This window comes from Oncorhynchus masou, chromosome 21 (assembly GCF_036934945.1).
Source record: "Oncorhynchus masou masou isolate Uvic2021 chromosome 21, UVic_Omas_1.1, whole genome shotgun sequence".
NCBI lineage: Eukaryota > Metazoa > Chordata > Actinopteri > Salmoniformes > Salmonidae > Oncorhynchus > Oncorhynchus masou.
Window position 1 is genome coordinate 56,874,121 of NC_088232.1, and position 22,004 is coordinate 56,896,124.

Consider the following 22,004-nt stretch of genomic DNA (forward strand, 5'->3'; position numbering starts at 1 on the left):
TCTCTTTACTTCTGCAGCTGAACTCTGATCTTCCATCTTTCTTTTCGGATCCCAGGACCCCTATGACAACAGCTAGTCTTCCTGGGGTTCATGAACACACACACCCCAAAAAATACATGATCGTCGGGCGATCGAACTGGTGATCGAACTGGTGATCTAACAGGTGATCTAACTGGTGATCGAACAGGTGATCGAACAGGTGATCTAACTGGTGATCTAACTGGTGATCTAACTGGTGATCGAACAGGTGATCTAACTGGTGATCAAACAGGTGATAACTGGTGATAACTGGTGATCTAACTGGTGATCGAACTGGTGATCTAACAGGTGATCGAACTGGTGATAACAGGTGATCTAACTGGTGATCGAACAGGTGATCTAACTGGTGATCGAACTGGTGATCGAACTGGTGATCTAACTGGTGATCTAACTGGTGATCGAACAGGTGATCTAACTGGTGATCGAACAGGTGATCTAACTGGTGATCGAACTGGTGATCTAACTGGTGATCGAACTGGTGATCTAACAGGTGATCGAACTGGTGATCGAACAGGTGATCTAACTGGTGATCTAACAGGTGATCGAACTGGTGATCTAACTGGTGATCTAACTGGTGATCTAAGGTGATCGAACAGGTGATCGAACAGGTGATCTAACTGGTGATCTAACTGGTGATCTAACTGGTGATCTAACTGGTGATCTAACTGGTGATCTAACTGGTGACCTAACTGGTGATCTAACAGGTGATCTAACTGGTGATCTAACAGGTGATCTAACTGGTGATCTAACTGGTGATCTAACTGGTGACCTAACTGGTGATCTAACGGGTTGTCATTGTTTTCTGCTGGTTACAGCTACAGATTAGCAGTTTATTGTAGAGCAAACTGAGGCTGTTGATTGGCAGCTCGTTTAAAAAACCTTCTTGGTGTCATCAGCTCCTGTGTCACTAAGGAGACAGAGAGAACACAGCCTCACAGCTGACAGAGTAACATTGGGACTGACGGATAAACGTTACAGGAAATGGTTTGCTGTGTTCGAAGACACATTTAACGGTGCTTCTACCTTCGTGTGCTATTATATGAAATGACAGGATGTTGTGTTGCAAGAACGCCAAAGCAACATGGATAATGTCCCAGTGAAGAACCAGAAACATGGCTAATGTCCCAGTGAAGACCCAGAAACATGGATAATGTCCCAGCGAAGACCCAGAAACATGGCTAATGTCCCAGTGAAGAACCAGAAACATGGCTAATGTCCCAGTGAAGACCCAGAAACATGGCTAATGTCCCAGTGAAGTACCAGAAACATGGATAATGTCCCAGTGAAGACCCAGAAACATGGCTAATGTCCCAGTGAAGACCCAGAAGCATGGCTAATGTCCCAGTGAAGACCCAGAAGCATGGATAATGTCCCAGTGAAGACCCAGAAACATGGCTAATGTCCCAGTGAAGACCCAGAAGCATGGATAATGTCCCAGTGAAGACCCAGAAACATGGCTAATGTCCCAGTGAAGACCCAGAAGCATGGATAATGTCCCAGCGAAGACCCAGAAACGTGGATAATGTCCCAGCGAAGACCCAGAACGCCACAGCAACATGGGTAATGTCCCAGTGAAGAACCTTACAGGGGATAACTGTCTCGCTGTGTTTAAACATTAAGGTTAACAATGAGAAGAAGAGTTATTATTCTTATCGAGATATTTTAAGTCACAATAGAAAATATCAAACAAATATCAAAACAGATAGAAAGTCAAACATAGGGAGGAGAAAGTGCAAATATTTTGGCGCCACTTCTTGTTTTGTTTTCTCTTGTTTTTTTTCCATTCTTCTTTTTGTCCAGGAACTGCTCCATCTGTCTGCTCCATCTTTCTGCTCCATCTGTCTGCTCCATCTGTCTGCTCCATCTGTCTGCTCCATCTTTCTGCTCCATCTTTCTGCTCCATCTGTCTGCTCCATCTGTCTGCTCCATCTGTCTGCTCCATCGTTCTCTTTACTGTCAGTCAGAAAGCGTACAGATGCCTTCCCTCTGTTCTAACCACTCCCTCTGTTCTAACTCTGTTCTAACCCTTCCCTCTGTTCTAACCCTTCCCTCTGTTCTAACTCTGTTCTAACCCTTCCCTCTGTTCTAACTCTGTTCTAACCCTTCCCTCTGTTCTAACTCTGTTCTAACCCTTCCCTCTGTTCTAACTCTGTTCTAACCCTTCCCGCTGTTCTAACCCTTCCCTCTGTTCTTACCATTCCCTCTGTTCTAACCCTTCCCTCTGTTCTTACTCTGTTCTAACCCTTCCCTCTGTTCTAACTCTGTTCTCACCCTTCCCGCTGTTCTAAAAATGTTCTAACCCTTCCTTCTGTTCTAACTCTGTTCTCACCCTTCCCTCTGTTCTAACTCTGTTCTAACCCTTCCCACTGTTCTAACTCTGTTCTAACCCTTCCCTCTGTTTTAACTCTGTTCTAACCCTTCCCGCTGTTCTAACCCTTCCCTCTGTTCTAACTCTGTTCTAACCCTTCCCTCTGTTCTAACTCTGTTCTCACCCTTCCCTCTGTTCTCACCCTTCCCTCTGTTCTAACTCTGTTCTCACCCTTCCCTCTGTTCTCACCCTTCCCTCTGTTCTAACTCTGTTCTCACCCTTCCCGCTGTTCTAAAAATGTTCTAACCCTTCCTTCTGTTCTAACTCTGTTCTCACCCTTCCCTCTGTTCTAACTCTGTTCTAACCCTTCCCTCTGTTCTAACTCTGTTCTAACCCTTCCCTCTGTTCTAACCCTTCCCTCTGTTCTAACTCTGTTCTAACCCTTCCCTCTGCTCTAACCCTTCCCTCTGTTCTAACTCTGTTCTAACCCTTCCCACTGTTCTAACTCTGTTCTAACCCTTCCCTCTGTTCTAACCCTTCCCTCTGTTCTACCTCTGTTCTAACCCTTCCCTTTGTTCTCACCCTTCCCTCTGTTCTAACCCTTCCCTTGTTCTCCCTCTGTTCTAACCATTCCCTCTGTTCTAACTCTGTTCTAACCATTCCCTCTGTTCTAACTCTGTTCTAACCCTTCCCTCTGTTCTAACTCTGTTCTAACCCTTCCCTCTGCTCTAACTCTGTTCTAACCCTTCCCTCTGCTCTAACTCTGTTCTAACCCCTTCCCTCTGTTCCAACCCTTCCCTCTGCTCTAACTCTGTTCTAACCCTTCCCTCTGTTCTAACCCTTCCCTCTGTTCTAACCCTTCCCTCTGTTCTAACCCTTCCCTCTGTTCTAACCCTTCCCTCTGCTCTAACTCTGTTCTAACCCTTCCCTCTGTTCTAACACTTCCCTCTGCTCTAACTCTGTTCTAACCCTTCCCTCTGTTCTAACCCTTCCCTCTGCTCTAACCATTCCCTCTGTTCTAAATCTGTTCTATCCCTTCCCTCTGTTCTAACCCTTCCCTCTGCTCTAACCATTCCCTCTGTTCTAAATCTGTTCTAACCCTTCCCTCTGTTCTAACCCTTCCCTCTGTTCTAACCCTTCGCTCTGTTCTAACCCTTCCCTCTGTTCTAACCCTTCCCTCTGTTCTAACCCTTCCCTCTGCTCTCCTCTCAGCTTCTGGAGCCTTCCTTCCTCACACCAGACGACCTACTTGGAATAGAACAGACGAGAGAGACAGAGAGACAGAGAGAGAGAGAGAGAGGGGGAGAGAGAGAGAGGGAGAGAGAGACAGAGAGAGAGACAGAGAGAGAGAGACAGAGAGAGAGAGAGGGGAGAGAGACATAGAGAGAGAGAGAGAGACAGAGCGAGAGAGAGAGACAAGAGAAGTAAGCTTCAGGATCCAGCTCCCAGATGCTCCACACACATACATACATTACATACATACAATACATACATTTGTGCGTGTGCTCACACACATATATATCCATCTAGTGACAAGACAACACACGGCACTACACAGTACATGTCCAAGCTCTTTTATACACACACATGCATGCACGCATATCCGTTTTACACACTCACACACACACTTTTTATGCACACCCACACACACACACACACACACACACACACACACACACACACACACACACACACACACACACACACACACACACACACACACACACACACACTAGTATCTAACACGGTCACAGACAGGAACTAGGATCTAACACGGTCACAGACAGGAACTAAAACCAAGATGGCCCTCAATCAGGAATGTGTGTGTGTGTGTGTGTGTGTGTGTGTGTGTGTGTGTGTGTGTGTGTGTGTGTGTGTGTGTGTGTGTGTGTGTGTGTGTGTGTGTGTGTGTGTGTGTGTGTGTGTGTGTGTGTGTGTGTGTGTGTGTGTGTGTGTGTGTGTGTGTGTGTGTGTGTGTGCATTTGTACGTGCCTGAAAGTTTGTTCTCTGAAAAATCATGTGGGAAACAGACTCGACCTCTGTGGTTGATGTGTGACTCTACACCACCTTCCTCTGAAAAATATGTGAACAGACTTCCTCTGTGGTTGATGTGTAACTCTACACCGCCTTCCTCTGTGGTTGATGTGTGACTCTACACCACCTTCCTCTGTGGTTGATATGTGACTCTACACCGCCTTCCTCTGTGGTTGATATGTGACTCTACACCGCCTTCCTCTGTGGTTGATGTGTAACTCTACACCGCCTTCCTCTGTGGTTGATGTGTGACTCTACACCGCCTTCCTCTGTGGTTGATATGTGACTCTACACCGCCTTCCTCTGTGGTTGATATGTAACTCTACACCGCCTTCCTCTGTGGTTGATATGTGACTCTACACCGCCTTCCTCTGTGGTTGATATGTGACTCTACACCGCCTTCCTCTGTGGATGATATGTAACTCTACACCGCCTTCCTCTGTGGTTGATATGTAACTCTACACCGCCTTCCTCTGTGGTTGATATGTAACTCTACACCGCCTTCCTCTGTGGTTGATATGTAACTCTACACCGCCTTCCTCTGTGGTTGATATGTGACTCTACACCGCCTTCCTCTGTGGTTGATATGTGACTCTACACCGCCTTCCTCTGTGGTTGATATGTAACTCTACACCGCCTTCCTCTGTGGTTGATATGTAACTCTACACCGCCTTCCTCTGTGGTTGATATGTAACTCTACACCGCCTTCCTCTGTGGTTGATATGTAACTCTACACCGCCTTCCTCTGTGGTTGATATGTAACTCTACACCGCCTTCCTCTGTGGTTGATATGTAACTGACACCGCCTTCCTCTGTGGTTGATATGTAACTCTACACCGCCTTCCTCTGTGGTTGATATGTAACTCTACACCGCCTTCCTCTGTGGTTGATATGTAACTCTACACCGCCTTCCTGGTTGGCTGACTGGCTGCTTGGCTGACTGGCTAGCTGGCTGGCTGGCAGGCTGACTGGCTGGCTGGCTGGCTGATTGGCTGACTGGCTGGCTGGCTGGCTGACTCCTGGAGGACTCCCTTTACCAGACTGTGGCTGATAGTAGAGATTACAATAGCCCTGTCCTGGACCCTGATCTACAGTAGAGATTACAATAGCCCTGTCTGGACCCTGATCTACAGTAGAGATTACAATAGCCCTGTCCTGGACCCTGATCTACAGTAGAGATTACAATAGCCCTGTCCTGGACCCTGATCTACAGTAGAGGTTACAATAACCCTGTCCTGGACCCTGATCTACAGTAGAGATTACAATAGCCCTGTCCTGGACCCTGATCTACAGTAGAGATTACAATAGCCCTGTAGTTGTATCGTAGGGCTACGGCAGGTCCAAGTGTTGGGACTGGGAGCTGTTCCGCAAATGGGACTCCTTTTGGGCTTATCAATAAGACACAAAAAGAGAGGGACGGGAGAGAGAGGGAGGGATGGGAGAGAGAGGGAGGGATGGGAGGGAGAGGGGGGGACGGGAGAGAGAGGGAGGGATGGGAGAGGGAGGGAGGGATGGGAAAAAGAGAGGGATGGGGAGAGAGAGGGAGGGATGTGAGAGAGATGGAGGGATGGGGAGGAGAGAGAGGGAGGGATGGGAGGGAGGGGGAGAGAGAGAGAGGGATGGGAGAGAGAGGGAGGGATGGGAGGGAGAGATTGGAGAGAGAGGGGGATAGGAGGGAGAGGAAGGGAGGGAGGGAGGGGACGGGAGAGAGAAGGAGGGATGGGAGAGACAGGGAGGGATATGAGGGAGATGGAGGAATGGGAGAGAGAGGGAGGGATGGGAGAGAGAGATTGGAGAGAGAGGGGGATAGGGGAGGAGAGGAAGGGAGGGAGGGGAGGGGACGGGAGAGAGAGGAGGGATGGGAGAGGGAGGGATGGGGGAGGGATAGGGAGGGAGAGATTGGAGGGAGGGGGATAGGAGGGAGAGGAGAGGGAGGGAGGGATGGGAGAGAGAAGGAGGGATGGGAGAGAGAGGGAGGGATGGGAGGGAGAGATTGGAGAGAGGGGGGATAGGAGGGAGAGGAAGGGAGGGAGGGAGGGGACGGGAGAGACAGGGAGGGATGGGAGGGAGAAAGATATGCAAGGAAGGGAGGATTCGAATGGGGGCAGGGACTGTTGGGAGGGAGGGAGGGAGGGAGAGAAGAGATGGGTTGGTAGCCATGCAGAATGCAGATTGCTTACAGATGGTTGTCAGAGGGGTAATAGAGAGGGTCTGGAGCCCTGGAGAGCAAATCAGTATGTGTGCACGCCCGCATGCGTGACTGTGTATAAGACAGTTTGTGAAAGGGTGTGTGTCTGATGGAGGGGGGGGTAGCGATATGTGAGGGAAAGAGAGGCAGGGTGTGTGTCTGATGGGTGTGGGGGGGGTAGCGATATGTGAGGGAAAGAGAGGCAGGGTGTGTGTCTGATGGGGGGGGGGTAGCGGATGTGAGGGAAGAGAGGCAGGGTGTGTGTCTGATGGGGGGGGGGGGGTAGCGATATGTGAGGGAAAGAGAGGCAGGGTGTGTGTCTGATGGGGGGGGGGTAGCGATATGTGAGGGAAAGAGAGGCAGGGTGTGTGTCTGATGGGGAGGGGGGGGGGGTAGCGATATGTGAGGGAAAGAGAGGCAGGGTGTGTGTCTGATGGGGAGGGGGGGGTAGCGATATGTGAGGGAGAGAGAGGCAGGGTGTGTGTCTGATGGGGAGGGGGGGGGTAGCGATATGTGAGGGAAAGAGAGGCAGGGTGTGTGTCTGATGGGGGGGGGGTAGCGATATGTGAGGGAAAGAGAGGCAGGGTGTGTGTCTGATGGGGGGGGGGGGGTAGCGATATGTGAGGGAAAGAGAGGCAGGGTGTGTGTCTGATGGGGAGGGGGGGGTAGCGATATGTGAGGGAAAGAGAGGCAGGGTGTGTGTCTGATGGGGGGGGGGGGTAGCGATATGTGAGGGAAAGAGAGGCAGGGTGTGTGTCTGATGGGGGGGGGGTAGCGATATGTGAGGGAAAGAGAGGCAGGGTGTGTGTCTGATGGGGGGGGGGCGATATGTGAGGGAAAGAGGCAGGGTGTGTGTCTGATGGGGGGGGGGTAGCGATATGTGAGGGAAAGAGAGGCAGGGGTGTGTGTCTGATGGGGAGGGGGGTAGCGATATGTGAGGGAAAGAGAGGCAGGGTGTGTGTCTGATGGGGAGGGGGGGTAGCGATATGTGAGGGAAAGAGAGGCAGGGTGTGTGTCTGATGGGGAGGGGGTAGCGATATGTGAGGGAAAGAGAGGCAGGGTGTGTGTCTGATGGGGGGGGGGGTAGCGATATGTGAGGGAAGAGAGGCAGGGTGTGTGTCTGATGGGGGGGGTAGCGATATGTGAGGGAAAGAGAGGCAGGGTGTGTGTCTGATGGGGGGGGGGGTAGCGATATGTGAGGGAAAGAGAGGCAGGGTGTGTGTCTGATGGGGGGGGGGTAGCGATATGTGAGGGAAAGAGAGGCAGGGTGTGTGTCTGATGGGGGGGGGTAGCGATATGTGAGGGAAAGAGAGGCAGGGTGTGTGTCTGATGGGGAGGGGGGGGTAGCGATATGTGAGGGAAAGAGAGGCAGGGTGTGTGTCTGATGGGGGGGGGTAGCGATATGTGAGGGAAAGAGAGGCAGGGTGTGTGTCTGATGGGGAGGGGGGGTAGCGATATGTGAGGGAAAGAGAGGCAGGGTGTGTGTCTGATGGGGGGGGGGGGTAGCGATATGTGAGGGAAAGAGAGGCAGGGTGTGTGTCTGATGGGGGGGGGTAGCGATATGTGAGGGAAAGAGAGGCAGGGTGTGTGTCTGATGGGGAGGGGGGTAGCGATATGTGAGGGAAAGAGAGGCAGGGTGTGTGTCTGATGGGGAGGGGGGTAGCGATATGTGAGGGAAAGAGAGGCAGGGTGTGTGTCTGATGGGGGGGGGGGTAGCGATATGTGAGGGAAAGAGAGGCAGGGTGTGTGTCTGATGGGGAGGGGGGTAGCGATATGTGAGGGAAAGAGAGGCAGGGTGTGTGTCTGATGGGGGGGGGTAGCGATATGTGAGGGAAAGAGAGGCAGGGTGTGTGTCTGATGGGGGGGGGGTAGCGATATGTGAGGGAAAGAGAGGCAGGGTGTGTGTCTGATGGGGGGGGGGGTAGCGATATGTGAGGGAAAGAGAGGCAGGGTGTGTGTCTGATGGGGGGGGGGTAGCGATATGTGAGGGAAAGAGAGGCAGGGTGTGTGTCTGATGGGGAGGGGGGTAGCGATATGTGAGGGAAAGAGAGGCAGGGTGTGTGTCTGATGGGGGGGGGGTAGCGATATGTGAGGGAAAGAGGCAGGGTGTGTGTCTGATGGGGAGGGGGGGTAGCGATATGTGAGGGAAAGAGAGGCAGGGTGTGTGTCTGATGGGGAGGGGGGGGTAGCGATATGTGAGGGAAAGAGAGGCAGGGTGTGTGTCTGATGGGGAGGGGGGTAGCGATATGTGAGGGAAAGAGAGGCAGGGTGTGTGTCTGATGGGGAGGGGGGGTAGCGATATGTGAGGGGAAAGAGGCAGGGTGTGTGTCTGATGGGGGGGGGGTAGCGATATGTGAGGGAAAGAGAGGCAGGGTGTGTGTCTGATGGGGAGGGGGGTAGCGATATGTGAGGAAAGAGAGGCAGGGTGTGTGTCTGATGGGGAGGGGGGTAGCGATATGTGAGGGAAAGAGAGGCAGGGTGTGTGTCTGATGGGGGGGGGGGGGTAGCGATATGTGAGGGAAAGAGAGGCAGGGTGTGTGTCTGATGGGGGGGGGGTAGCGATATGTGAGGGAAGAGAGGCAGGGTGTGTGTCTGATGGGGAGGGGGGTAGCGATATGTGAGGGAAAGAGAGGCAGGGTGTGTGTCTGATGGGGGGGTAGCGATATGTGAGGGAAAGAGGCAGGGTGTGTGTCTGATGGGGGGGGGTAGCGATATGTGAGGGAAAGAGAGGCAGGTGTGTGTCTGATGGGGAGGGGGGTAGCGATATGTGAGGGAAAGAGAGGCAGGGTGTGTGTCTGATGGGGGGGGGGGGGTAGCGATATGTGAGGGAGAGAGAGGCAGGGTGTGTGTCTGATGGGGAGGGGGTAGCGATATGTGAGGGAAAGAGAGGCAGGGTGTGTGTCTGATGGGGGGGGGGGTAGCGATATGTGAGGGAAAGAGAGGCAGGGTGTGTGTCTGATGGGGAGGGGGGTAGCGATATGTGAGGGAAAGAGAGGCAGGGTGTGTGTCTGATGGGGGGGGGGGTAGCGATATGTGAGGGAAAGAGAGGCAGGGTGTGTGTCTGATGGGGAGGGGGGTAGCGATATGTGAGGGAAAGAGAGGCAGGGTGTGTGTCTGATGGGGAGGGGGGTAGCGATATGTGAGGGAAAGAGAGGCAGGGTGTGTGTCTGATGGGGGGGGGGTAGCGATATGTGAGGGAAGAGAGGCAGGGTGTGTGTCTGATGGGGAGGGGGGGTAGCGATATGTGAGGGAAAGAGAGGCAGGGGTGTGTCTGATGGGGAGGGGGGTAGCGATATGTGAGGGAAGAGAGGCAGGGTGTGTGTCTGATGGGGAGGGGGGGTAGCGATATGTGAGGGAAAGAGAGGCAGGGTGTGTGTCTGATGGGGGGGGGGGTAGCGATATGTGAGGGAAGAGAGGCAGGGTGTGTGTCTGATGGGGGGGGGTAGCGATATGTGAGGGAAAGAGAGGCAGGGTGTGTGTCTGATGGGGGGGGTAGCGATATGTGAGGGAAAGAGAGGCAGGGTGTGTGTCTGATGGGGGGGGGGTAGCGATATGTGAGGGAAAGAGAGGCAGGGTGTGTGTCTGATGGGGGGGGGTAGCGATATGTGAGGGAAAGAGAGGCAGGGTGTGTGTCTGATGGGGGGGAGGGGGTAGCGATATGTGAGGGAAAGAGAGGCAGGGTGTGTGTCTGATGGGGATGTGAGGGGGGGGTAGCGATATGTGAGGGAAGAGAGGCAGGGTGTGTGTCTGATGGGGGGGGGGTAGCGATATGTGAGGGAAAGAGGCAGGGTGTGTGTCTGATGGGGAGGGGGGTAGCGATATGTGAGGGAAAGAGGCAGGGTGTGTGTCTGATGGGGAGGGGGGTAGCGATATGTGAGGGAAAGAGAGGCAGGGTGTGTGTCTGATGGGGGGGGGTAGCGATATGTGAGGGAAAGAGAGGCAGGGTGTGTGTCTGATGGGGGGGTAGCGATATGTGAGGGAAAGAGAGGCAGGGTGTGTGTCTGATGGGGGGGGGTAGCGATATGTGAGGGAAAGAGAGGCAGGGTGTGTGTCTGATGGGGGGGGGTAGCGATATGTGAGGGAAAGAGAGGCAGGGTGTGTGTCTGATGGGGGGGGGGTAGCGATATGTGAGGGAAAGAGAGGCAGGGTGTGTGTCTGATGGGGAGGGGGGGGAGCGATATGTGAGGGAAAGAGAGGCAGGGTGTGTCTGATGGGGGGGGGGGAGCGATATGTGAGGGAAAGAGAGGCAGGGTGTGTGTCTGATGGGGGGGGGTAGCGATATGTGAGGGAAAGAGAGGCAGGGTGTGTGTCTGATGGGGAGGGGGTAGCGATATGTGAGGGAAAGAGGCAGGGTGTGTGTCTGATGGGGGGGGGTAGCGATATGTGAGGAAGAGAGGCAGGGTGTGTGTCTGATGGGGGGGGGGTAGCGATATGTGAGGGAAGTGGGGGGGGGGTGTCTGATATGTGGGGAGGGGGGTGTGTCTGATATGTGAGGGAAAGAGAGGCAGGGTGTGTGTCTGATGGGGAGGGGGGGGGTAGCGATATGTGAGGGAAAGAGAGGCAGGGTGTGTGTCTGATGGGGAGGGGAGGGGGTAGCGATATGTGAGGGAAAGAGAGGCAGGGTGTGTGTCTGATGGGGGGGTAGCGATATGTGAGGGAAAGAGAGGCAGGGTGTGTGTCTGATGGGGGGGGGGGGTAGCGATATGTGAGGGAAAGAGAGGCAGGGTGTGTGTCTGATGGGGAGGGGGGGGGGTAGCGATATGTGAGGGAAAAGAGGCAGGGTGTGTCTGATGGGGAGGGGGGGTAGCGATATGTGAGGGAAAGAGAGGCAGGGTGTGTGTCTGATGGGGGAGGGGGGGGTAGCGATATGTGAGGGAAAGAGAGGCAGGGTGTGTGTCTGATGGGGGGGGGGGGTAGCGATATGTGAGGGAAAGAGAGGCAGGTGTGTGTCTGATGGGGAGGGGGTAGCGATATGTGAGGGAAAGAGAGGCAGGGTGTGTGTCTGATGGGGAGGGGGGTAGCGATATGTGAGGGAAAGAGAGGCAGGTGTGTGTCTGATGGGGAGGGGGGGTAGCGATATGTGAGGGAAGAGAGGCAGGGTGTGTGTCTGATGGGGAGGGGGTAGCGATATGTGAGGAAAGAGAGGCAGGGTGTGTGTCTGATGGGGGGGGGGTAGCGATATGTGAGGAAAGAGAGGCAGGGTGTGTGTCTGATGGGGGGGGGGGGTAGCGATATGTGAGGGAAAGAGAGGCAGGGTGTGTGTCTGATGGGGGGGGGGGTAGCGATATGTGAGGGAAAGAGAGGCAGGGTGTGTGTCTGATGGGGGGGGGGTAGCGATATGTGAGGGAAAGAGAGGCAGGGTGTGTGTCTGATGGGGGGGGGTAGCGATATGTGAGGGAAGAGAGGCAGGGTGTGTGTCTGATGGGGAGGGGGGTAGCGATATGTGAGGGAAAGAGAGGCAGGGTGTGTGTCTGATGGGGGGGGGGTAGCGATATGTGAGGGAAAGAGAGGCAGGGTGTGTGTCTGATGGGGAGGGGGGGTAGCGATATGTGAGGGAAAGAGAGGCAGGGTGTGTGTCTGATGGGGAGGGGGGGTAGCGATATGTGAGGGAAAGAGAGGCAGGGTGTGTGTCTGATGGGGGGGGTAGCGATATGTGAGGGAAAGAGAGGCAGGGTGTGTGTCTGATGGGGGGGGGGTAGCGATATGTGAGGGAAAGAGAGGCAGGGTGTGTGTCTGATGGGGGGGGGGTAGCGATATGTGAGGGAAGAGAGGCAGGGTGTGTGTCTGATGGGGGGGGGTAGCGATATGTGAGGGAAAGAGAGGCAGGGTGTGTGTCTGATGGGGGGGGGGGAGCGATATGTGAGGGAAAGAGAGGCAGGGTGTGTGTCTGATGGGGGGGGGTAGCGATATGTGAGGGAAAGAGAGGCAGGGTGTGTGTCTGATGGGGAGGGGGGGTAGCGATATGTGAGGGAAAGAGAGGCAGGGTGTGTGTCTGATGGGGAGGGGGGGTAGCGATATGTGAGGGAAAGAGAGGCAGGGTGTGTGTCTGATGGGGGGGGGGGTAGCGATATGTGAGGGAAGAGAGGCAGGGTGTGTGTCTGATGGGGGGGGGTAGCGATATGTGAGGGAAAGAGAGGCAGGGTGTGTGTCTGATGGGGGGGGGTAGCGATATGTGAGGGAAGAGAGGCAGGGTGTGTGTCTGATGGGGAGGGGGGTAGCGATATGTGAGGGAGAGAGGCAGGGTGTGTGTCTGATGGGGAGGGGGGTAGCGATATGTGAGGGAAAGAGAGGCAGGGTGTGTGTCTGATGGGGAGGGGGGGTAGCGATATGTGAGGGAAAGAGAGGCAGGGTGTGTGTCTGATGGGGAGGGGGTAGCGATATGTGAGGGAAGAGAGGCAGGGTGTGTGTCTGATGGGGGGGGGGGGTAGCGATATGTGAGGGAAAGAGAGGCAGGGTGTGTGTCTGATGGGGGGGGGTAGCGATATGTGAGGGAAAGAGAGGCAGGGTGTGTGTCTGATGGGGAGGGGGGGGTAGCGATATGTGAGGGAAAGAGAGGCAGGGTGTGTGTCTGATGGGGAGGGGGGTAGCGATATGTGAGGGAAAGAGAGGCAGGGTGTGTGTCTGATGGGGAGGGGGTAGCGATATGTGAGGGAAAGAGAGGCAGGGTGTGTGTCTGATGGGGAGGATATGGGGGTAGCGATGTGTGAGGGAAAGAGAGGCAGGGTGTGTGTCTGATGGGGGGGGGGTAGCGATATGTGAGGGAAAGAGAGGCAGGGTGTGTGTCTGATGGGGGGGGGTAGCGATATGTGAGGGAAAGAGAGGCAGGGTGTGTGTCTGATGGGGGGGTAGCGATATGTGAGGGAAGAGAGGCAGGGGTGTGTCTGATGGGGGGGGGGTAGCGATATGTGAGGGAAAGAGAGGCAGGGTGTGTGTCTGATGGGGGGGGGTAGCGATATGTGAGGGAAAGAGAGGCAGGGTGTGTGTCTGATGGGGGGGGGGGTAGCGATATGTGAGGGAAAGAGAGGCAGGGTGTGTCTGATGGGGGGGGGGGGTAGCGATATGTGAGGGAAAGAGAGGCAGGGGTGTGTGTCTGATGGGGGGGGGTAGCGATATGTGAGGGAAAGAGAGGCAGGTGTGTGTCTGATGGGGAGGGGGGTAGCGATATGTGAGAAAAGAGGCAGGGTGTGTGTCTGATGGGGGGGGGGTAGCGATATGTGAGGAAAGAGAGGCAGGGTGTGTGTCTGATGGGGAGGGGGTAGCGATATGTGAGGGAAAGAGAGGCAGGGTGTGTGTCTGATGGGGGGGGGGTAGCGATATGTGAGGGAAAGAGAGGCAGGGTGTGTGTCTGATGGGGGGGGGGGGTAGCGATATGTGAGGGAAGAGAGGCAGGTGTGTGTCTGATGGGGAGGGGGTAGCGATATGTGAGGGAAAGAGAGGCAGGGTGTGTGTCTGATGGGGAGGGGGGTAGCGATATGTGAGGGAAAGAGAGGCAGGGTGTGTGTCTGATGGGGGGTAGCGATATGTGAGGGAAAGAGAGGCAGGGTGTGTGTCTGATGGGGAGGGGGTAGCGATATGTGAGGGAAAGAGAGGCAGGGTGTGTGTCTGATGGGGGGGGGGTAGCGATATGTGAGGGAAAGAGAGGCAGGGTGTGTGTCTGATGGGGGGGGGGTAGCGATATGTGAGGGAGAGAGAGGCAGGGTGTGTGTCTGATGGGGGGGGGGGTAGCGATATGTGAGGGAAAGAGAGGCAGGGTGTGTGTCTGATGGGGAGGGGGTAGCGATATGTGAGGGAAAGAGAGGCAGGGTGTGTGTCTGATGGGGGGGGGGGTAGCGATATGTGAGGGAAAGAGAGGCAGGGTGTGTGTCTGATGGGGGGGGGGGGTAGCGATATGTGAGGGAAAGAGAGGCAGGGTGTGTGTCTGATGGGGGGGGTAGCGATATGTGAGGGAAAGAGAGGCAGGTGTGTGTCTGATGGGGAGGGGGGGTAGCGATATGTGAGGGAAAGAGAGGCAGGGTGTGTGTCTGATGGGGGGTAGCGATATGTGAGGGAAAGAGAGGCAGGGTGTGTGTCTGATGGGGAGGGAGGGGGGGGTAGCGATATGTGAGGAAAGAGAGGCAGGGTGTGTGTCTGATGGGGAGGGGGGTAGCGATATGTGAGGGAAAGAGAGGCAGGGTGTGTGTCTGATGGGGAGGGGGGTAGCGATATGTGAGGGAAAGAGGCAGGGTGTGTGTCTGATGGGGAGGGGGGGTAGCGATATGTGAGGGAAAGAGAGGCAGGGTGTGTGTCTGATGGGGGGGGGGGGTAGCGATATGTGAGGGAAAGAGAGGCAGGGTGTGTGTCTGATGGGGGGGGGGGTAGCGATATGTGAGGGAAAGAGAGGCAGGGTGTGTGTCTGATGGGGGGGGGGGTAGCGATATGTGAGGGAGAGAGGCAGGGTGTGTGTCTGATGGGGAGGGGGTAGCGATATGTGAGGGAAAGAGGCAGGGTGTGTGTCTGATGGGGGGGGGGTGATATGTGAGGGAAAGAGAGGCAGGGTGTGTGTCTGATGGGGGGGGGGGGTAGCGATATGTGAGGGAAAGAGAGGCAGGGTGTGTGTCTGATGGGGAGGGGGGTAGCGATATGTGAGGAAAAGAGGCAGGGTGTGTGTCTGATGGGGAGGGGGGGGTAGCGATATGTGAGGGAAAGAGAGGCAGGGTGTGTGTCTGATGGGGGGGGGGGTAGCGATATGTGAGGGAAGAGAGGCAGGGTGTGTGTCTGATGGGGGGGGGGGGTAGCGATATGTGAGGGAAAGAGAGGCAGGGTGTGTGTCTGATGGGGGGGGGGGTAGCGATATGTGAGGGAAAGAGAGGCAGGGTGTGTGTCTGATGGGGGGGGGGGTAGCGATATGTGAGGGAAAGAGAGGCAGGGGTGTGTCTGATGGGGGGGGTAGCGATATGTGAGGAGAGAGAGGCAGGGTGTGTGTCTGATGGGGGGTAGCGATATGTGAGGGAAAGAGAGGCAGGGTGTGTGTCTGATGGGGGGGGTAGCGATATGTGAGGGAAAGAGAGGCAGGGTGTGTGTCTGATGGGGGGGGGTAGCGATATGTGAGGAAAGAGAGGCAGGGTGTGTCTGATGGAGGGGGGGGGGTAGCGATATGTGAGGGAAAGAGGCAGGGTGTGTGTCTGATGGGGGGGGGGTAGCGATATGTGAGGGAAAGAGAGGCAGGGTGTGTGTCTGATGGGGGGGGGGGGTAGCGATATGTGAGGGAAAGAGAGGCAGGGTGTGTGTCTGATGGGGGGGGGGTAGCGATATGTGAGGGAGAGAGAGGCAGGGTGTGTGTCTGATGGGGAGGGGGGTAGCGATATGTGAGGGAGAGAGAGGCAGGGTGTGTGTCTGATGGGGGGGGGTAGCGATATGTGAGGGAAAGAGAGGCAGGGGTGTGTGTGTCTGATGGGGAGGCAGGGTGTGTGTCTGATATGTGAGGGAAAGAGAGGCAGGGTGTGTGTCTGATGGGGGGGTAGCGATATGTGAGGGAAAGAGAGGCAGGGTGTGTGTCTGATGGGGAGGGGGGGTAGCGATATGTGAGGGAAAGAGAGGCAGGGTGTGTGTCTGATGGGGAGGGGGTAGCGATATGTGAGGGAAAGAGGCAGGGTGTGTCTGATGGGGGGGGGGGTAGCGATATGTGAGGGAAAGAGAGGCAGGGTGTGTGTCTGATGGGGGGGGGGGGGTAGCGATATGTGAGGGAAAGAGAGGCAGGGTGTGTGTCTGATGTCTGATGGGGGGGGGTAGCGATATGTGAGGAAAGAGAGGCAGGGTGTGTGTCTGATGGGGGGGGGGTAGCGATATGTGAGGGAAAGAGAGGCAGGGTGTGTGTCTGATGGGGAGGGGGGGGTAGCGATATGTGAGGGAAAGAGAGGCAGGGTGTGTGTCTGATGGGGGGGGGGGGTAGCGATATGTGAGGGAAAGAGAGGCAGGGTGTGTGTCTGATGGGGAGGGGGGGTAGCGATATGTGAGGGAAAGAGAGGCAGGGTGTGTGTCTGATGGGGGGGGGGTAGCGATATGTGAGGGGAGAGAGGCAGGGTGTGTGTCTGATGGGGGAGGGGGTAGCGATATGTGAGGGAAAGAGAGGCAGGGTGTGTGTCTGATGGGGGGGGGGTAGCGATGTGTGAGGGAAAGAGAGGCAGGTGTGTGTCTGATGGGGGGGGTAGCGATATGTGAGGGAAAGAGAGGCAGGGTGTGTGTCTGATGGGGGGGGGGAGGAGAGAGGAGGGTGTGTGTGAGGGAAAGAGAGGAAAGGGTGTGTGTCTGATGGGGGGGGGGGTAGCGATATGTGAGGGAGAGAGGCAGGGTGTGTGTCTGATGGGGAGGGGGGAGGTAGCGATATGTGAGCGATATGGAAAGAGAGGCAGGGTGTGTGTCTGATGGGGAGGGGGGGTAGCGATATGTGAGGGAAAGAGAGGCAGGGTGTGTGTCTGATGGGGGGGGGTAGCGATATGTGAGGAGAGAGGCAGGGTGTGTGTCTGATGGGGAGGGGGGGTAGCGATATGTGAGGGAAAGAGGCAGGGTGTGTGTCTGATGGGGGGGGGGGTAGATATGTGAGGGAAAGAGAGGCAGGTGTGTGTCTGATGGGGAGGGGGGAATATGTGAGAAAAGAGGCAGGGTGTGTGTCTGATGGGGAGGGGGGGGTAGCGATATGTGAGGGAAAGAGAGGCAGGGTGTGTGTCTGATGGGGGGGGGTAGCGATATGTGAGGGAAAGAGAGGCAGGGTGTGTGTCTGATGGGGGGGGGGTAGCGATATGTGAGGGAGAGAGAGGCAGGGTGTGTGTCTGATGGGGAGGGGGGGTAGCGATATGTGAGGGAAAGAGAGGCAGGGTGTGTGTCTGATGGGGGGGGGGTAGCGATATGTGAGGGAAAGAGAGGCAGGGTGTGTGTCTGATGGAGGGGGGGGTAGCGATATGTGAGGGAAAAGAGAGGCAGGGTGTGTGTCTGATGGGGAGGGGGGTAGCGATATGTGAGGAGAGAGAGGCAGGGTGTGTGTCTGAGGGAAAGAGATGTGAGGCAGGGGGTGTGTCTGATGGGGGGGGGTAGCGATATGTGAGGAAAGAGAGGCAGGGTGTGTGTCTGATGGGGGGGGGGGTAGCGATATGTGAGGGAAAGAGAGGCAGGGTGTGTGTCTGATGGGGAGGGGTAGCGATATGTGAGGAAAGAGAGGCAGGGTGTGTGTCTGATGGGGAGGGGGGGTAGCGATATGTGAGGGAAGAGAGGCAGGGTGTGTGTCTGATGGGGGGGGGGTAGCGATATGTGAGGGAAAGGCAGGGTGTGTGTCTGATGGGGTGTGTGTCTGATGGGGAGGAGTGTGGGGGGTAGCGATATGTGAGGGAAAGAGAGGCAGGGTGTGTGTCTGATGGGGAGGAGAGGGGGTAGCGATATGTGAGGGAAAGAGGCAGGGGTGTGTCTGATGGGGGGGGGGGGTAGCGATATGTGAGGGAAGAGAGGCAGGGTGTGTCCTGATGGGGGGGGTAGCGATGAGGAAAGAGAGGCAGGGTGTGTGTCTGATGGGGGGTAGCGATATGTGAGGGAAAGAGAGGCAGGGTGTGTGTCTGATGGGGGGGGGGTAGCGATATGTGAGGGAAAGAGAGGCAGGGTGTGTGTCTGATGGGGGGGGGGGGTAGCGATATGTGAGGGAAAGAGAGGCAGGGTGTGTGTCTGATGGGGAGGGGGGGATGGGGGTAGCGATATGTGAGGGAAAGAGAGGCAGGGTGTGTGTCTGATGGGGGGGGGGTAGCGATATGTGAGGGAAAGAGAGGCAGGGTGTGTGTCTGATGGGGGGGGGGGGTAAGGGATATGTGAGGGAAAGAGAGGCAGGGTGTGTGTCTGATGGGGAGGGGGGGGTAGCGATATGTGAGGGAAGAGAGGCTGATGGGGGGTAGGATATGTGTGTGTCTGATGGGGAGGGGGTAGCGATATGTGAGGGAAAGAGAGGCAGGGTGTGTGTCTGATGGGGGGGGGAGGGGAAGAGGCAGGGGGTGTCTGATATGTGAGGGAAAGAGAGGCAGGGTGTGTGTCTGATGGGGAGGGGGGTAGCGATATGAGGGAAGAGAGGCAGGGTGTGTGTCTGATGGGGAGGGGGGGGTAGCGATATGTGAGGGAAAGAGAGGCAGGGTGTGTGTCTGATGGGGAGGGGGGTCTGATGGGGGGTAGCGATATGTGAGGAAAAGAGGCAGGGTGTGTGTCTGATGGGGAGGGGGGGTAGCGATGTAGGGGTGTGTCTGATGGGGGGGGGGGGAAAGAGAGGCAGGGTGTGTGTCTGATGGGGAGGGGGGGGTAGCGATATGTGAGGGAAAGAGAGGCAGGGTGTGTGTCTGATGGGGAGGGGGTAGCGATATGTGAGGGAAAGAGAGGCAGGGTGTGTGTCTGATGGGGAGGGGGGTAGCGATATGTGAGGGAAAGAGGCAGGGTGTGTGTCTGATGGGGAGGGGGTAGCGATATGTGAGGGAAGAGAGGCAGGGTGTGTGTCTGATATGTGAGGGGGAATATGAGGGAAAAGAGGCAGGGTGTGTGTCTGATGGGGAGGGGGGGGGTAGCGATATGTGAGGAGAGAGGCAGGGTGTGTGTCTGATGGGGAGGGGGGTAGCGATATGTGAGGGAAAGAGAGGCAGGGTGTGTGTCTGATGGGGAGGGGGGTAGCGATATGTGAGGGAAGAGAGGCAGGTCTGTGTGTCTGATGGGGGGGTAGCGATATGTGAGGGAGAGAGAGGCAGGGTGTGTGTCTGATGGGGGGGGGGGGGTAGCGATATGTGAGGGAAAGAGAGGCAGGGTGTGTGTCTGATGGGGAGGGGGTAGAAAGATATGTGAGGAAAGAGAGGCAGGGTGTGTGTCTGATGGGGGGAGGGGGGTAGCGATATGTGAGGGAAAGAGAGGCAGGGTGTGTGTCTGATGGGGAGGGGGGGTAGCGATATGTGAGGGAAGAGAGGCAGGGTGTGTGTCTGATGGGGGGGGTAGCGATATGTGAGGGAAAGAGAGGCAGGGTGTGTGTCTGATGGGGAGGGGGGGGTAGCGATATGTGAGGGAAAGAGAGGCAGGGTGTGTGTCTGGATGGGGGGGGGGTAGCGATATGTGAGGGAAAGAGAGGCAGGGTGTGTGTCTGATGGGGGTAGCGATATGTGAGGGAAGAGAGGCAGGGTGTGTGTCTGATGGGGGGGGGGGGTAGCGATATGTGAGGGAAAGAGAGGCAGGGTGTGTGTCTGATGGGGGGGGGGGTAGGATATGTGAGGGAAAGAGAGGCAGGGTGTGTGTCTGATGGGGAGACAGTAGCGATATGTGAGGGAAAGAGAGGCAGGGTGTGTGTCTGATGGGGGGGTAGCGATATGTGAGGGAAAGAGAGGCAGGGTGTGTCTGATGGGGAGGGGGGTAGCGATATGTGAGGGAAAGAGAGGCAGGGTGTGTGTCTGATGGGGAGGGGGGGGTAGCGATATGTGAGGGAAAGAGAGGCAGGGTGTGTCTGATGGGGGGGGGGGGTAGCGATATGTGAGGGAAAGAGAGGCAGGGTGTGTGTCTGATGGGGGGGGGTAGCGATATGTGAGGGAAAGAGAGGCAGGGTGTGTGTCTGATGGGGGGAGGCAGGGTATGTCTGATGGGGGGGGGATATGTGAGGGAAGAGGCAGGGTGTGTGTCTGATGGGGAGGGGAGGGGGGTAGCGATATGTGAGGAAAGAGAGGCAGGGTGTGTGTCTGATGGGGAGGGGGGTAGCGATATGTGAGGGAAAGAGCAGGGTGTGTGTCTGATGGGGGGTAGCGATATGTGAGGGAGAAGAGGCAGGGTGTGTGTCTGATGGGGGGGGGTAGCGATATGTGAGGGAAAGAGAGGCAGGGTGTGTCTGATGGGGGGGGGGTAGCGATATGTGAGGGAAAGAGAGGCAGGGTGTGTGTCTGATGGGGAGGGGGGGTAGCGATATGTGAGGGAAAGAGAGGCAGGGTGTGTGTCTGATGGGGAGGGGGGTAGCGATATGTGAGGAAAGAGAGGCAGGTGTGTGTCTGATGGGGAGGGGGGTAGCGATATGTGAGGGAAAGAGAGGCAGGGTGTGTGTCTGATGGGGAGGGGGTAGCGATATGTGAGGAAAGAGAGGCAGGGGGTGTGTGTCTGATGGGGAGGGGGTGCGATATGTGAGGGAAAGAGAGGCAGGGTGTGTGTCTGATGGGGGTAGCGATATGTGAGGGAAAGAGAGGCAGGGTGTGTGTCTGATGGGGAGGGGGGGGGGTAGCGATATGTGAGGAAAGAGAGGCAGGGTGTGTCTGATGGGGAGGGGGGTAGTAGCGATATGTGAGGGGAGAGGCAGGGTGTGTGTCTGATGGGGGGTGTGAGGGAAAGAGAGGCAGGGTGTGTGTCTGATGGGGGGGGGGTAGCGATATGTGAGGGAAAGAGAGGCAGGGTGTGTGTCTGATGGGGGGGTAGCGATATGTGAGGGAAAGAGAGGCAGGGTGTGTGTCTGATGGGGGGGGTAGCGATATGTGTGTGTCTGATGGGGGGGGGGGTAGCGATATGTGAGGGAAAGAGAGGCAGGGTGTGTGTCTGATGGGGGGTAGCGATATGTGAGGGAAAAGAGGCAGGGTGTGTGTCTGATGGGGGGGTAGCGATATGTGAGGGAAAGAGAGGCAGGGTGTGTGTCTGATGGGGGGGGTAGCGATATGGAAAGAGGCAGAGATAGGGTGTCTGATGGGGAGGGGGTAGCGATATGTGAGGGAAAGAGAGGCAGGGTGTGTGTCTGATGGGGAGGGGGGGGTAGCGATATGTGAGGGAAGAGAGGCAGGGTGTGTGTCTGATGGGGGGGTAGCGATATGTGAGGGAAGAGAGGCAGGGGTGTGTCTGATGGGGGGGGGGTAGCGATATGTGAGGGAGAGAGGCAGGGTGTGTGTCTGATGGGGGGTAGCGATATGTGAGGGAAAGAGAGGCAGGGTGTGTGTCTGATGGGGGGGGGGGTAGCGATATGTGAGGGAAAGAGAGGCAGGGTGTGTGTCTGATGGGGAGGGGGGGTAGCGATATGTGAGGGAAAGAGAGGCAGGGTGTGTGTCTGATGGGGGGAGGGGGTAGCGATATGTGAGGGAAAGAGAGGCAGGGTGTGTGTCTGATGGGGAGGGGGGTAGCGATATGTGAGGGAAAGAGAGGCAGGGTGTGTGTCTGATGGGGGGGGGGGGAAGCGTGTATGTGAGGGAAGAGAGGCAGGGTGTGTGTCTGATGGGGAGGGGGTAGCGATATGTGAGGGAAGAGGCAGGGTGTGTGTCTGATGGGGAGGGGGGGTAGCGATATGTGAGGGAAAGAGAGGCAGGGTGTGTGTCTGATGGGGGGGGGGGTAGCGATATGTGAGGGAAAGAGAGGCAGGTGTGTGTCTGATGGGGGGGGGGTAGCGATATGTGAGGAAAGAGAGGCAGGGTGTGTGTCTGATGGGGAGGGGGGTAGCGA

General features: G+C 56.1%; 1 protein-coding gene across 3 annotated transcripts in view; it reads right to left on the minus strand.

Annotated features, from left to right (window-relative positions):
- Positions 1 to 349: 349 nt before the first annotated feature.
- smoc1 (SPARC related modular calcium binding 1) overlaps positions 350 to 22,004 on the minus strand; it is a 375,226-nt gene continuing 353,571 nt past the window's right edge. For 2 of the 3 annotated variants that reach the window (XM_064928829.1, XM_064928831.1), the window contains exon 15: positions 350 to 3,595. In XM_064928829.1, coding sequence (XP_064784901.1) covers positions 3,556 to 3,595 — 40 coding nt within the window. In that variant the 3' untranslated portion in view covers positions 350 to 3,555. The remainder of the gene's footprint in view (positions 3,596 to 22,004) is intronic. The other variant, XM_064928830.1, reaches the window with a different exon arrangement.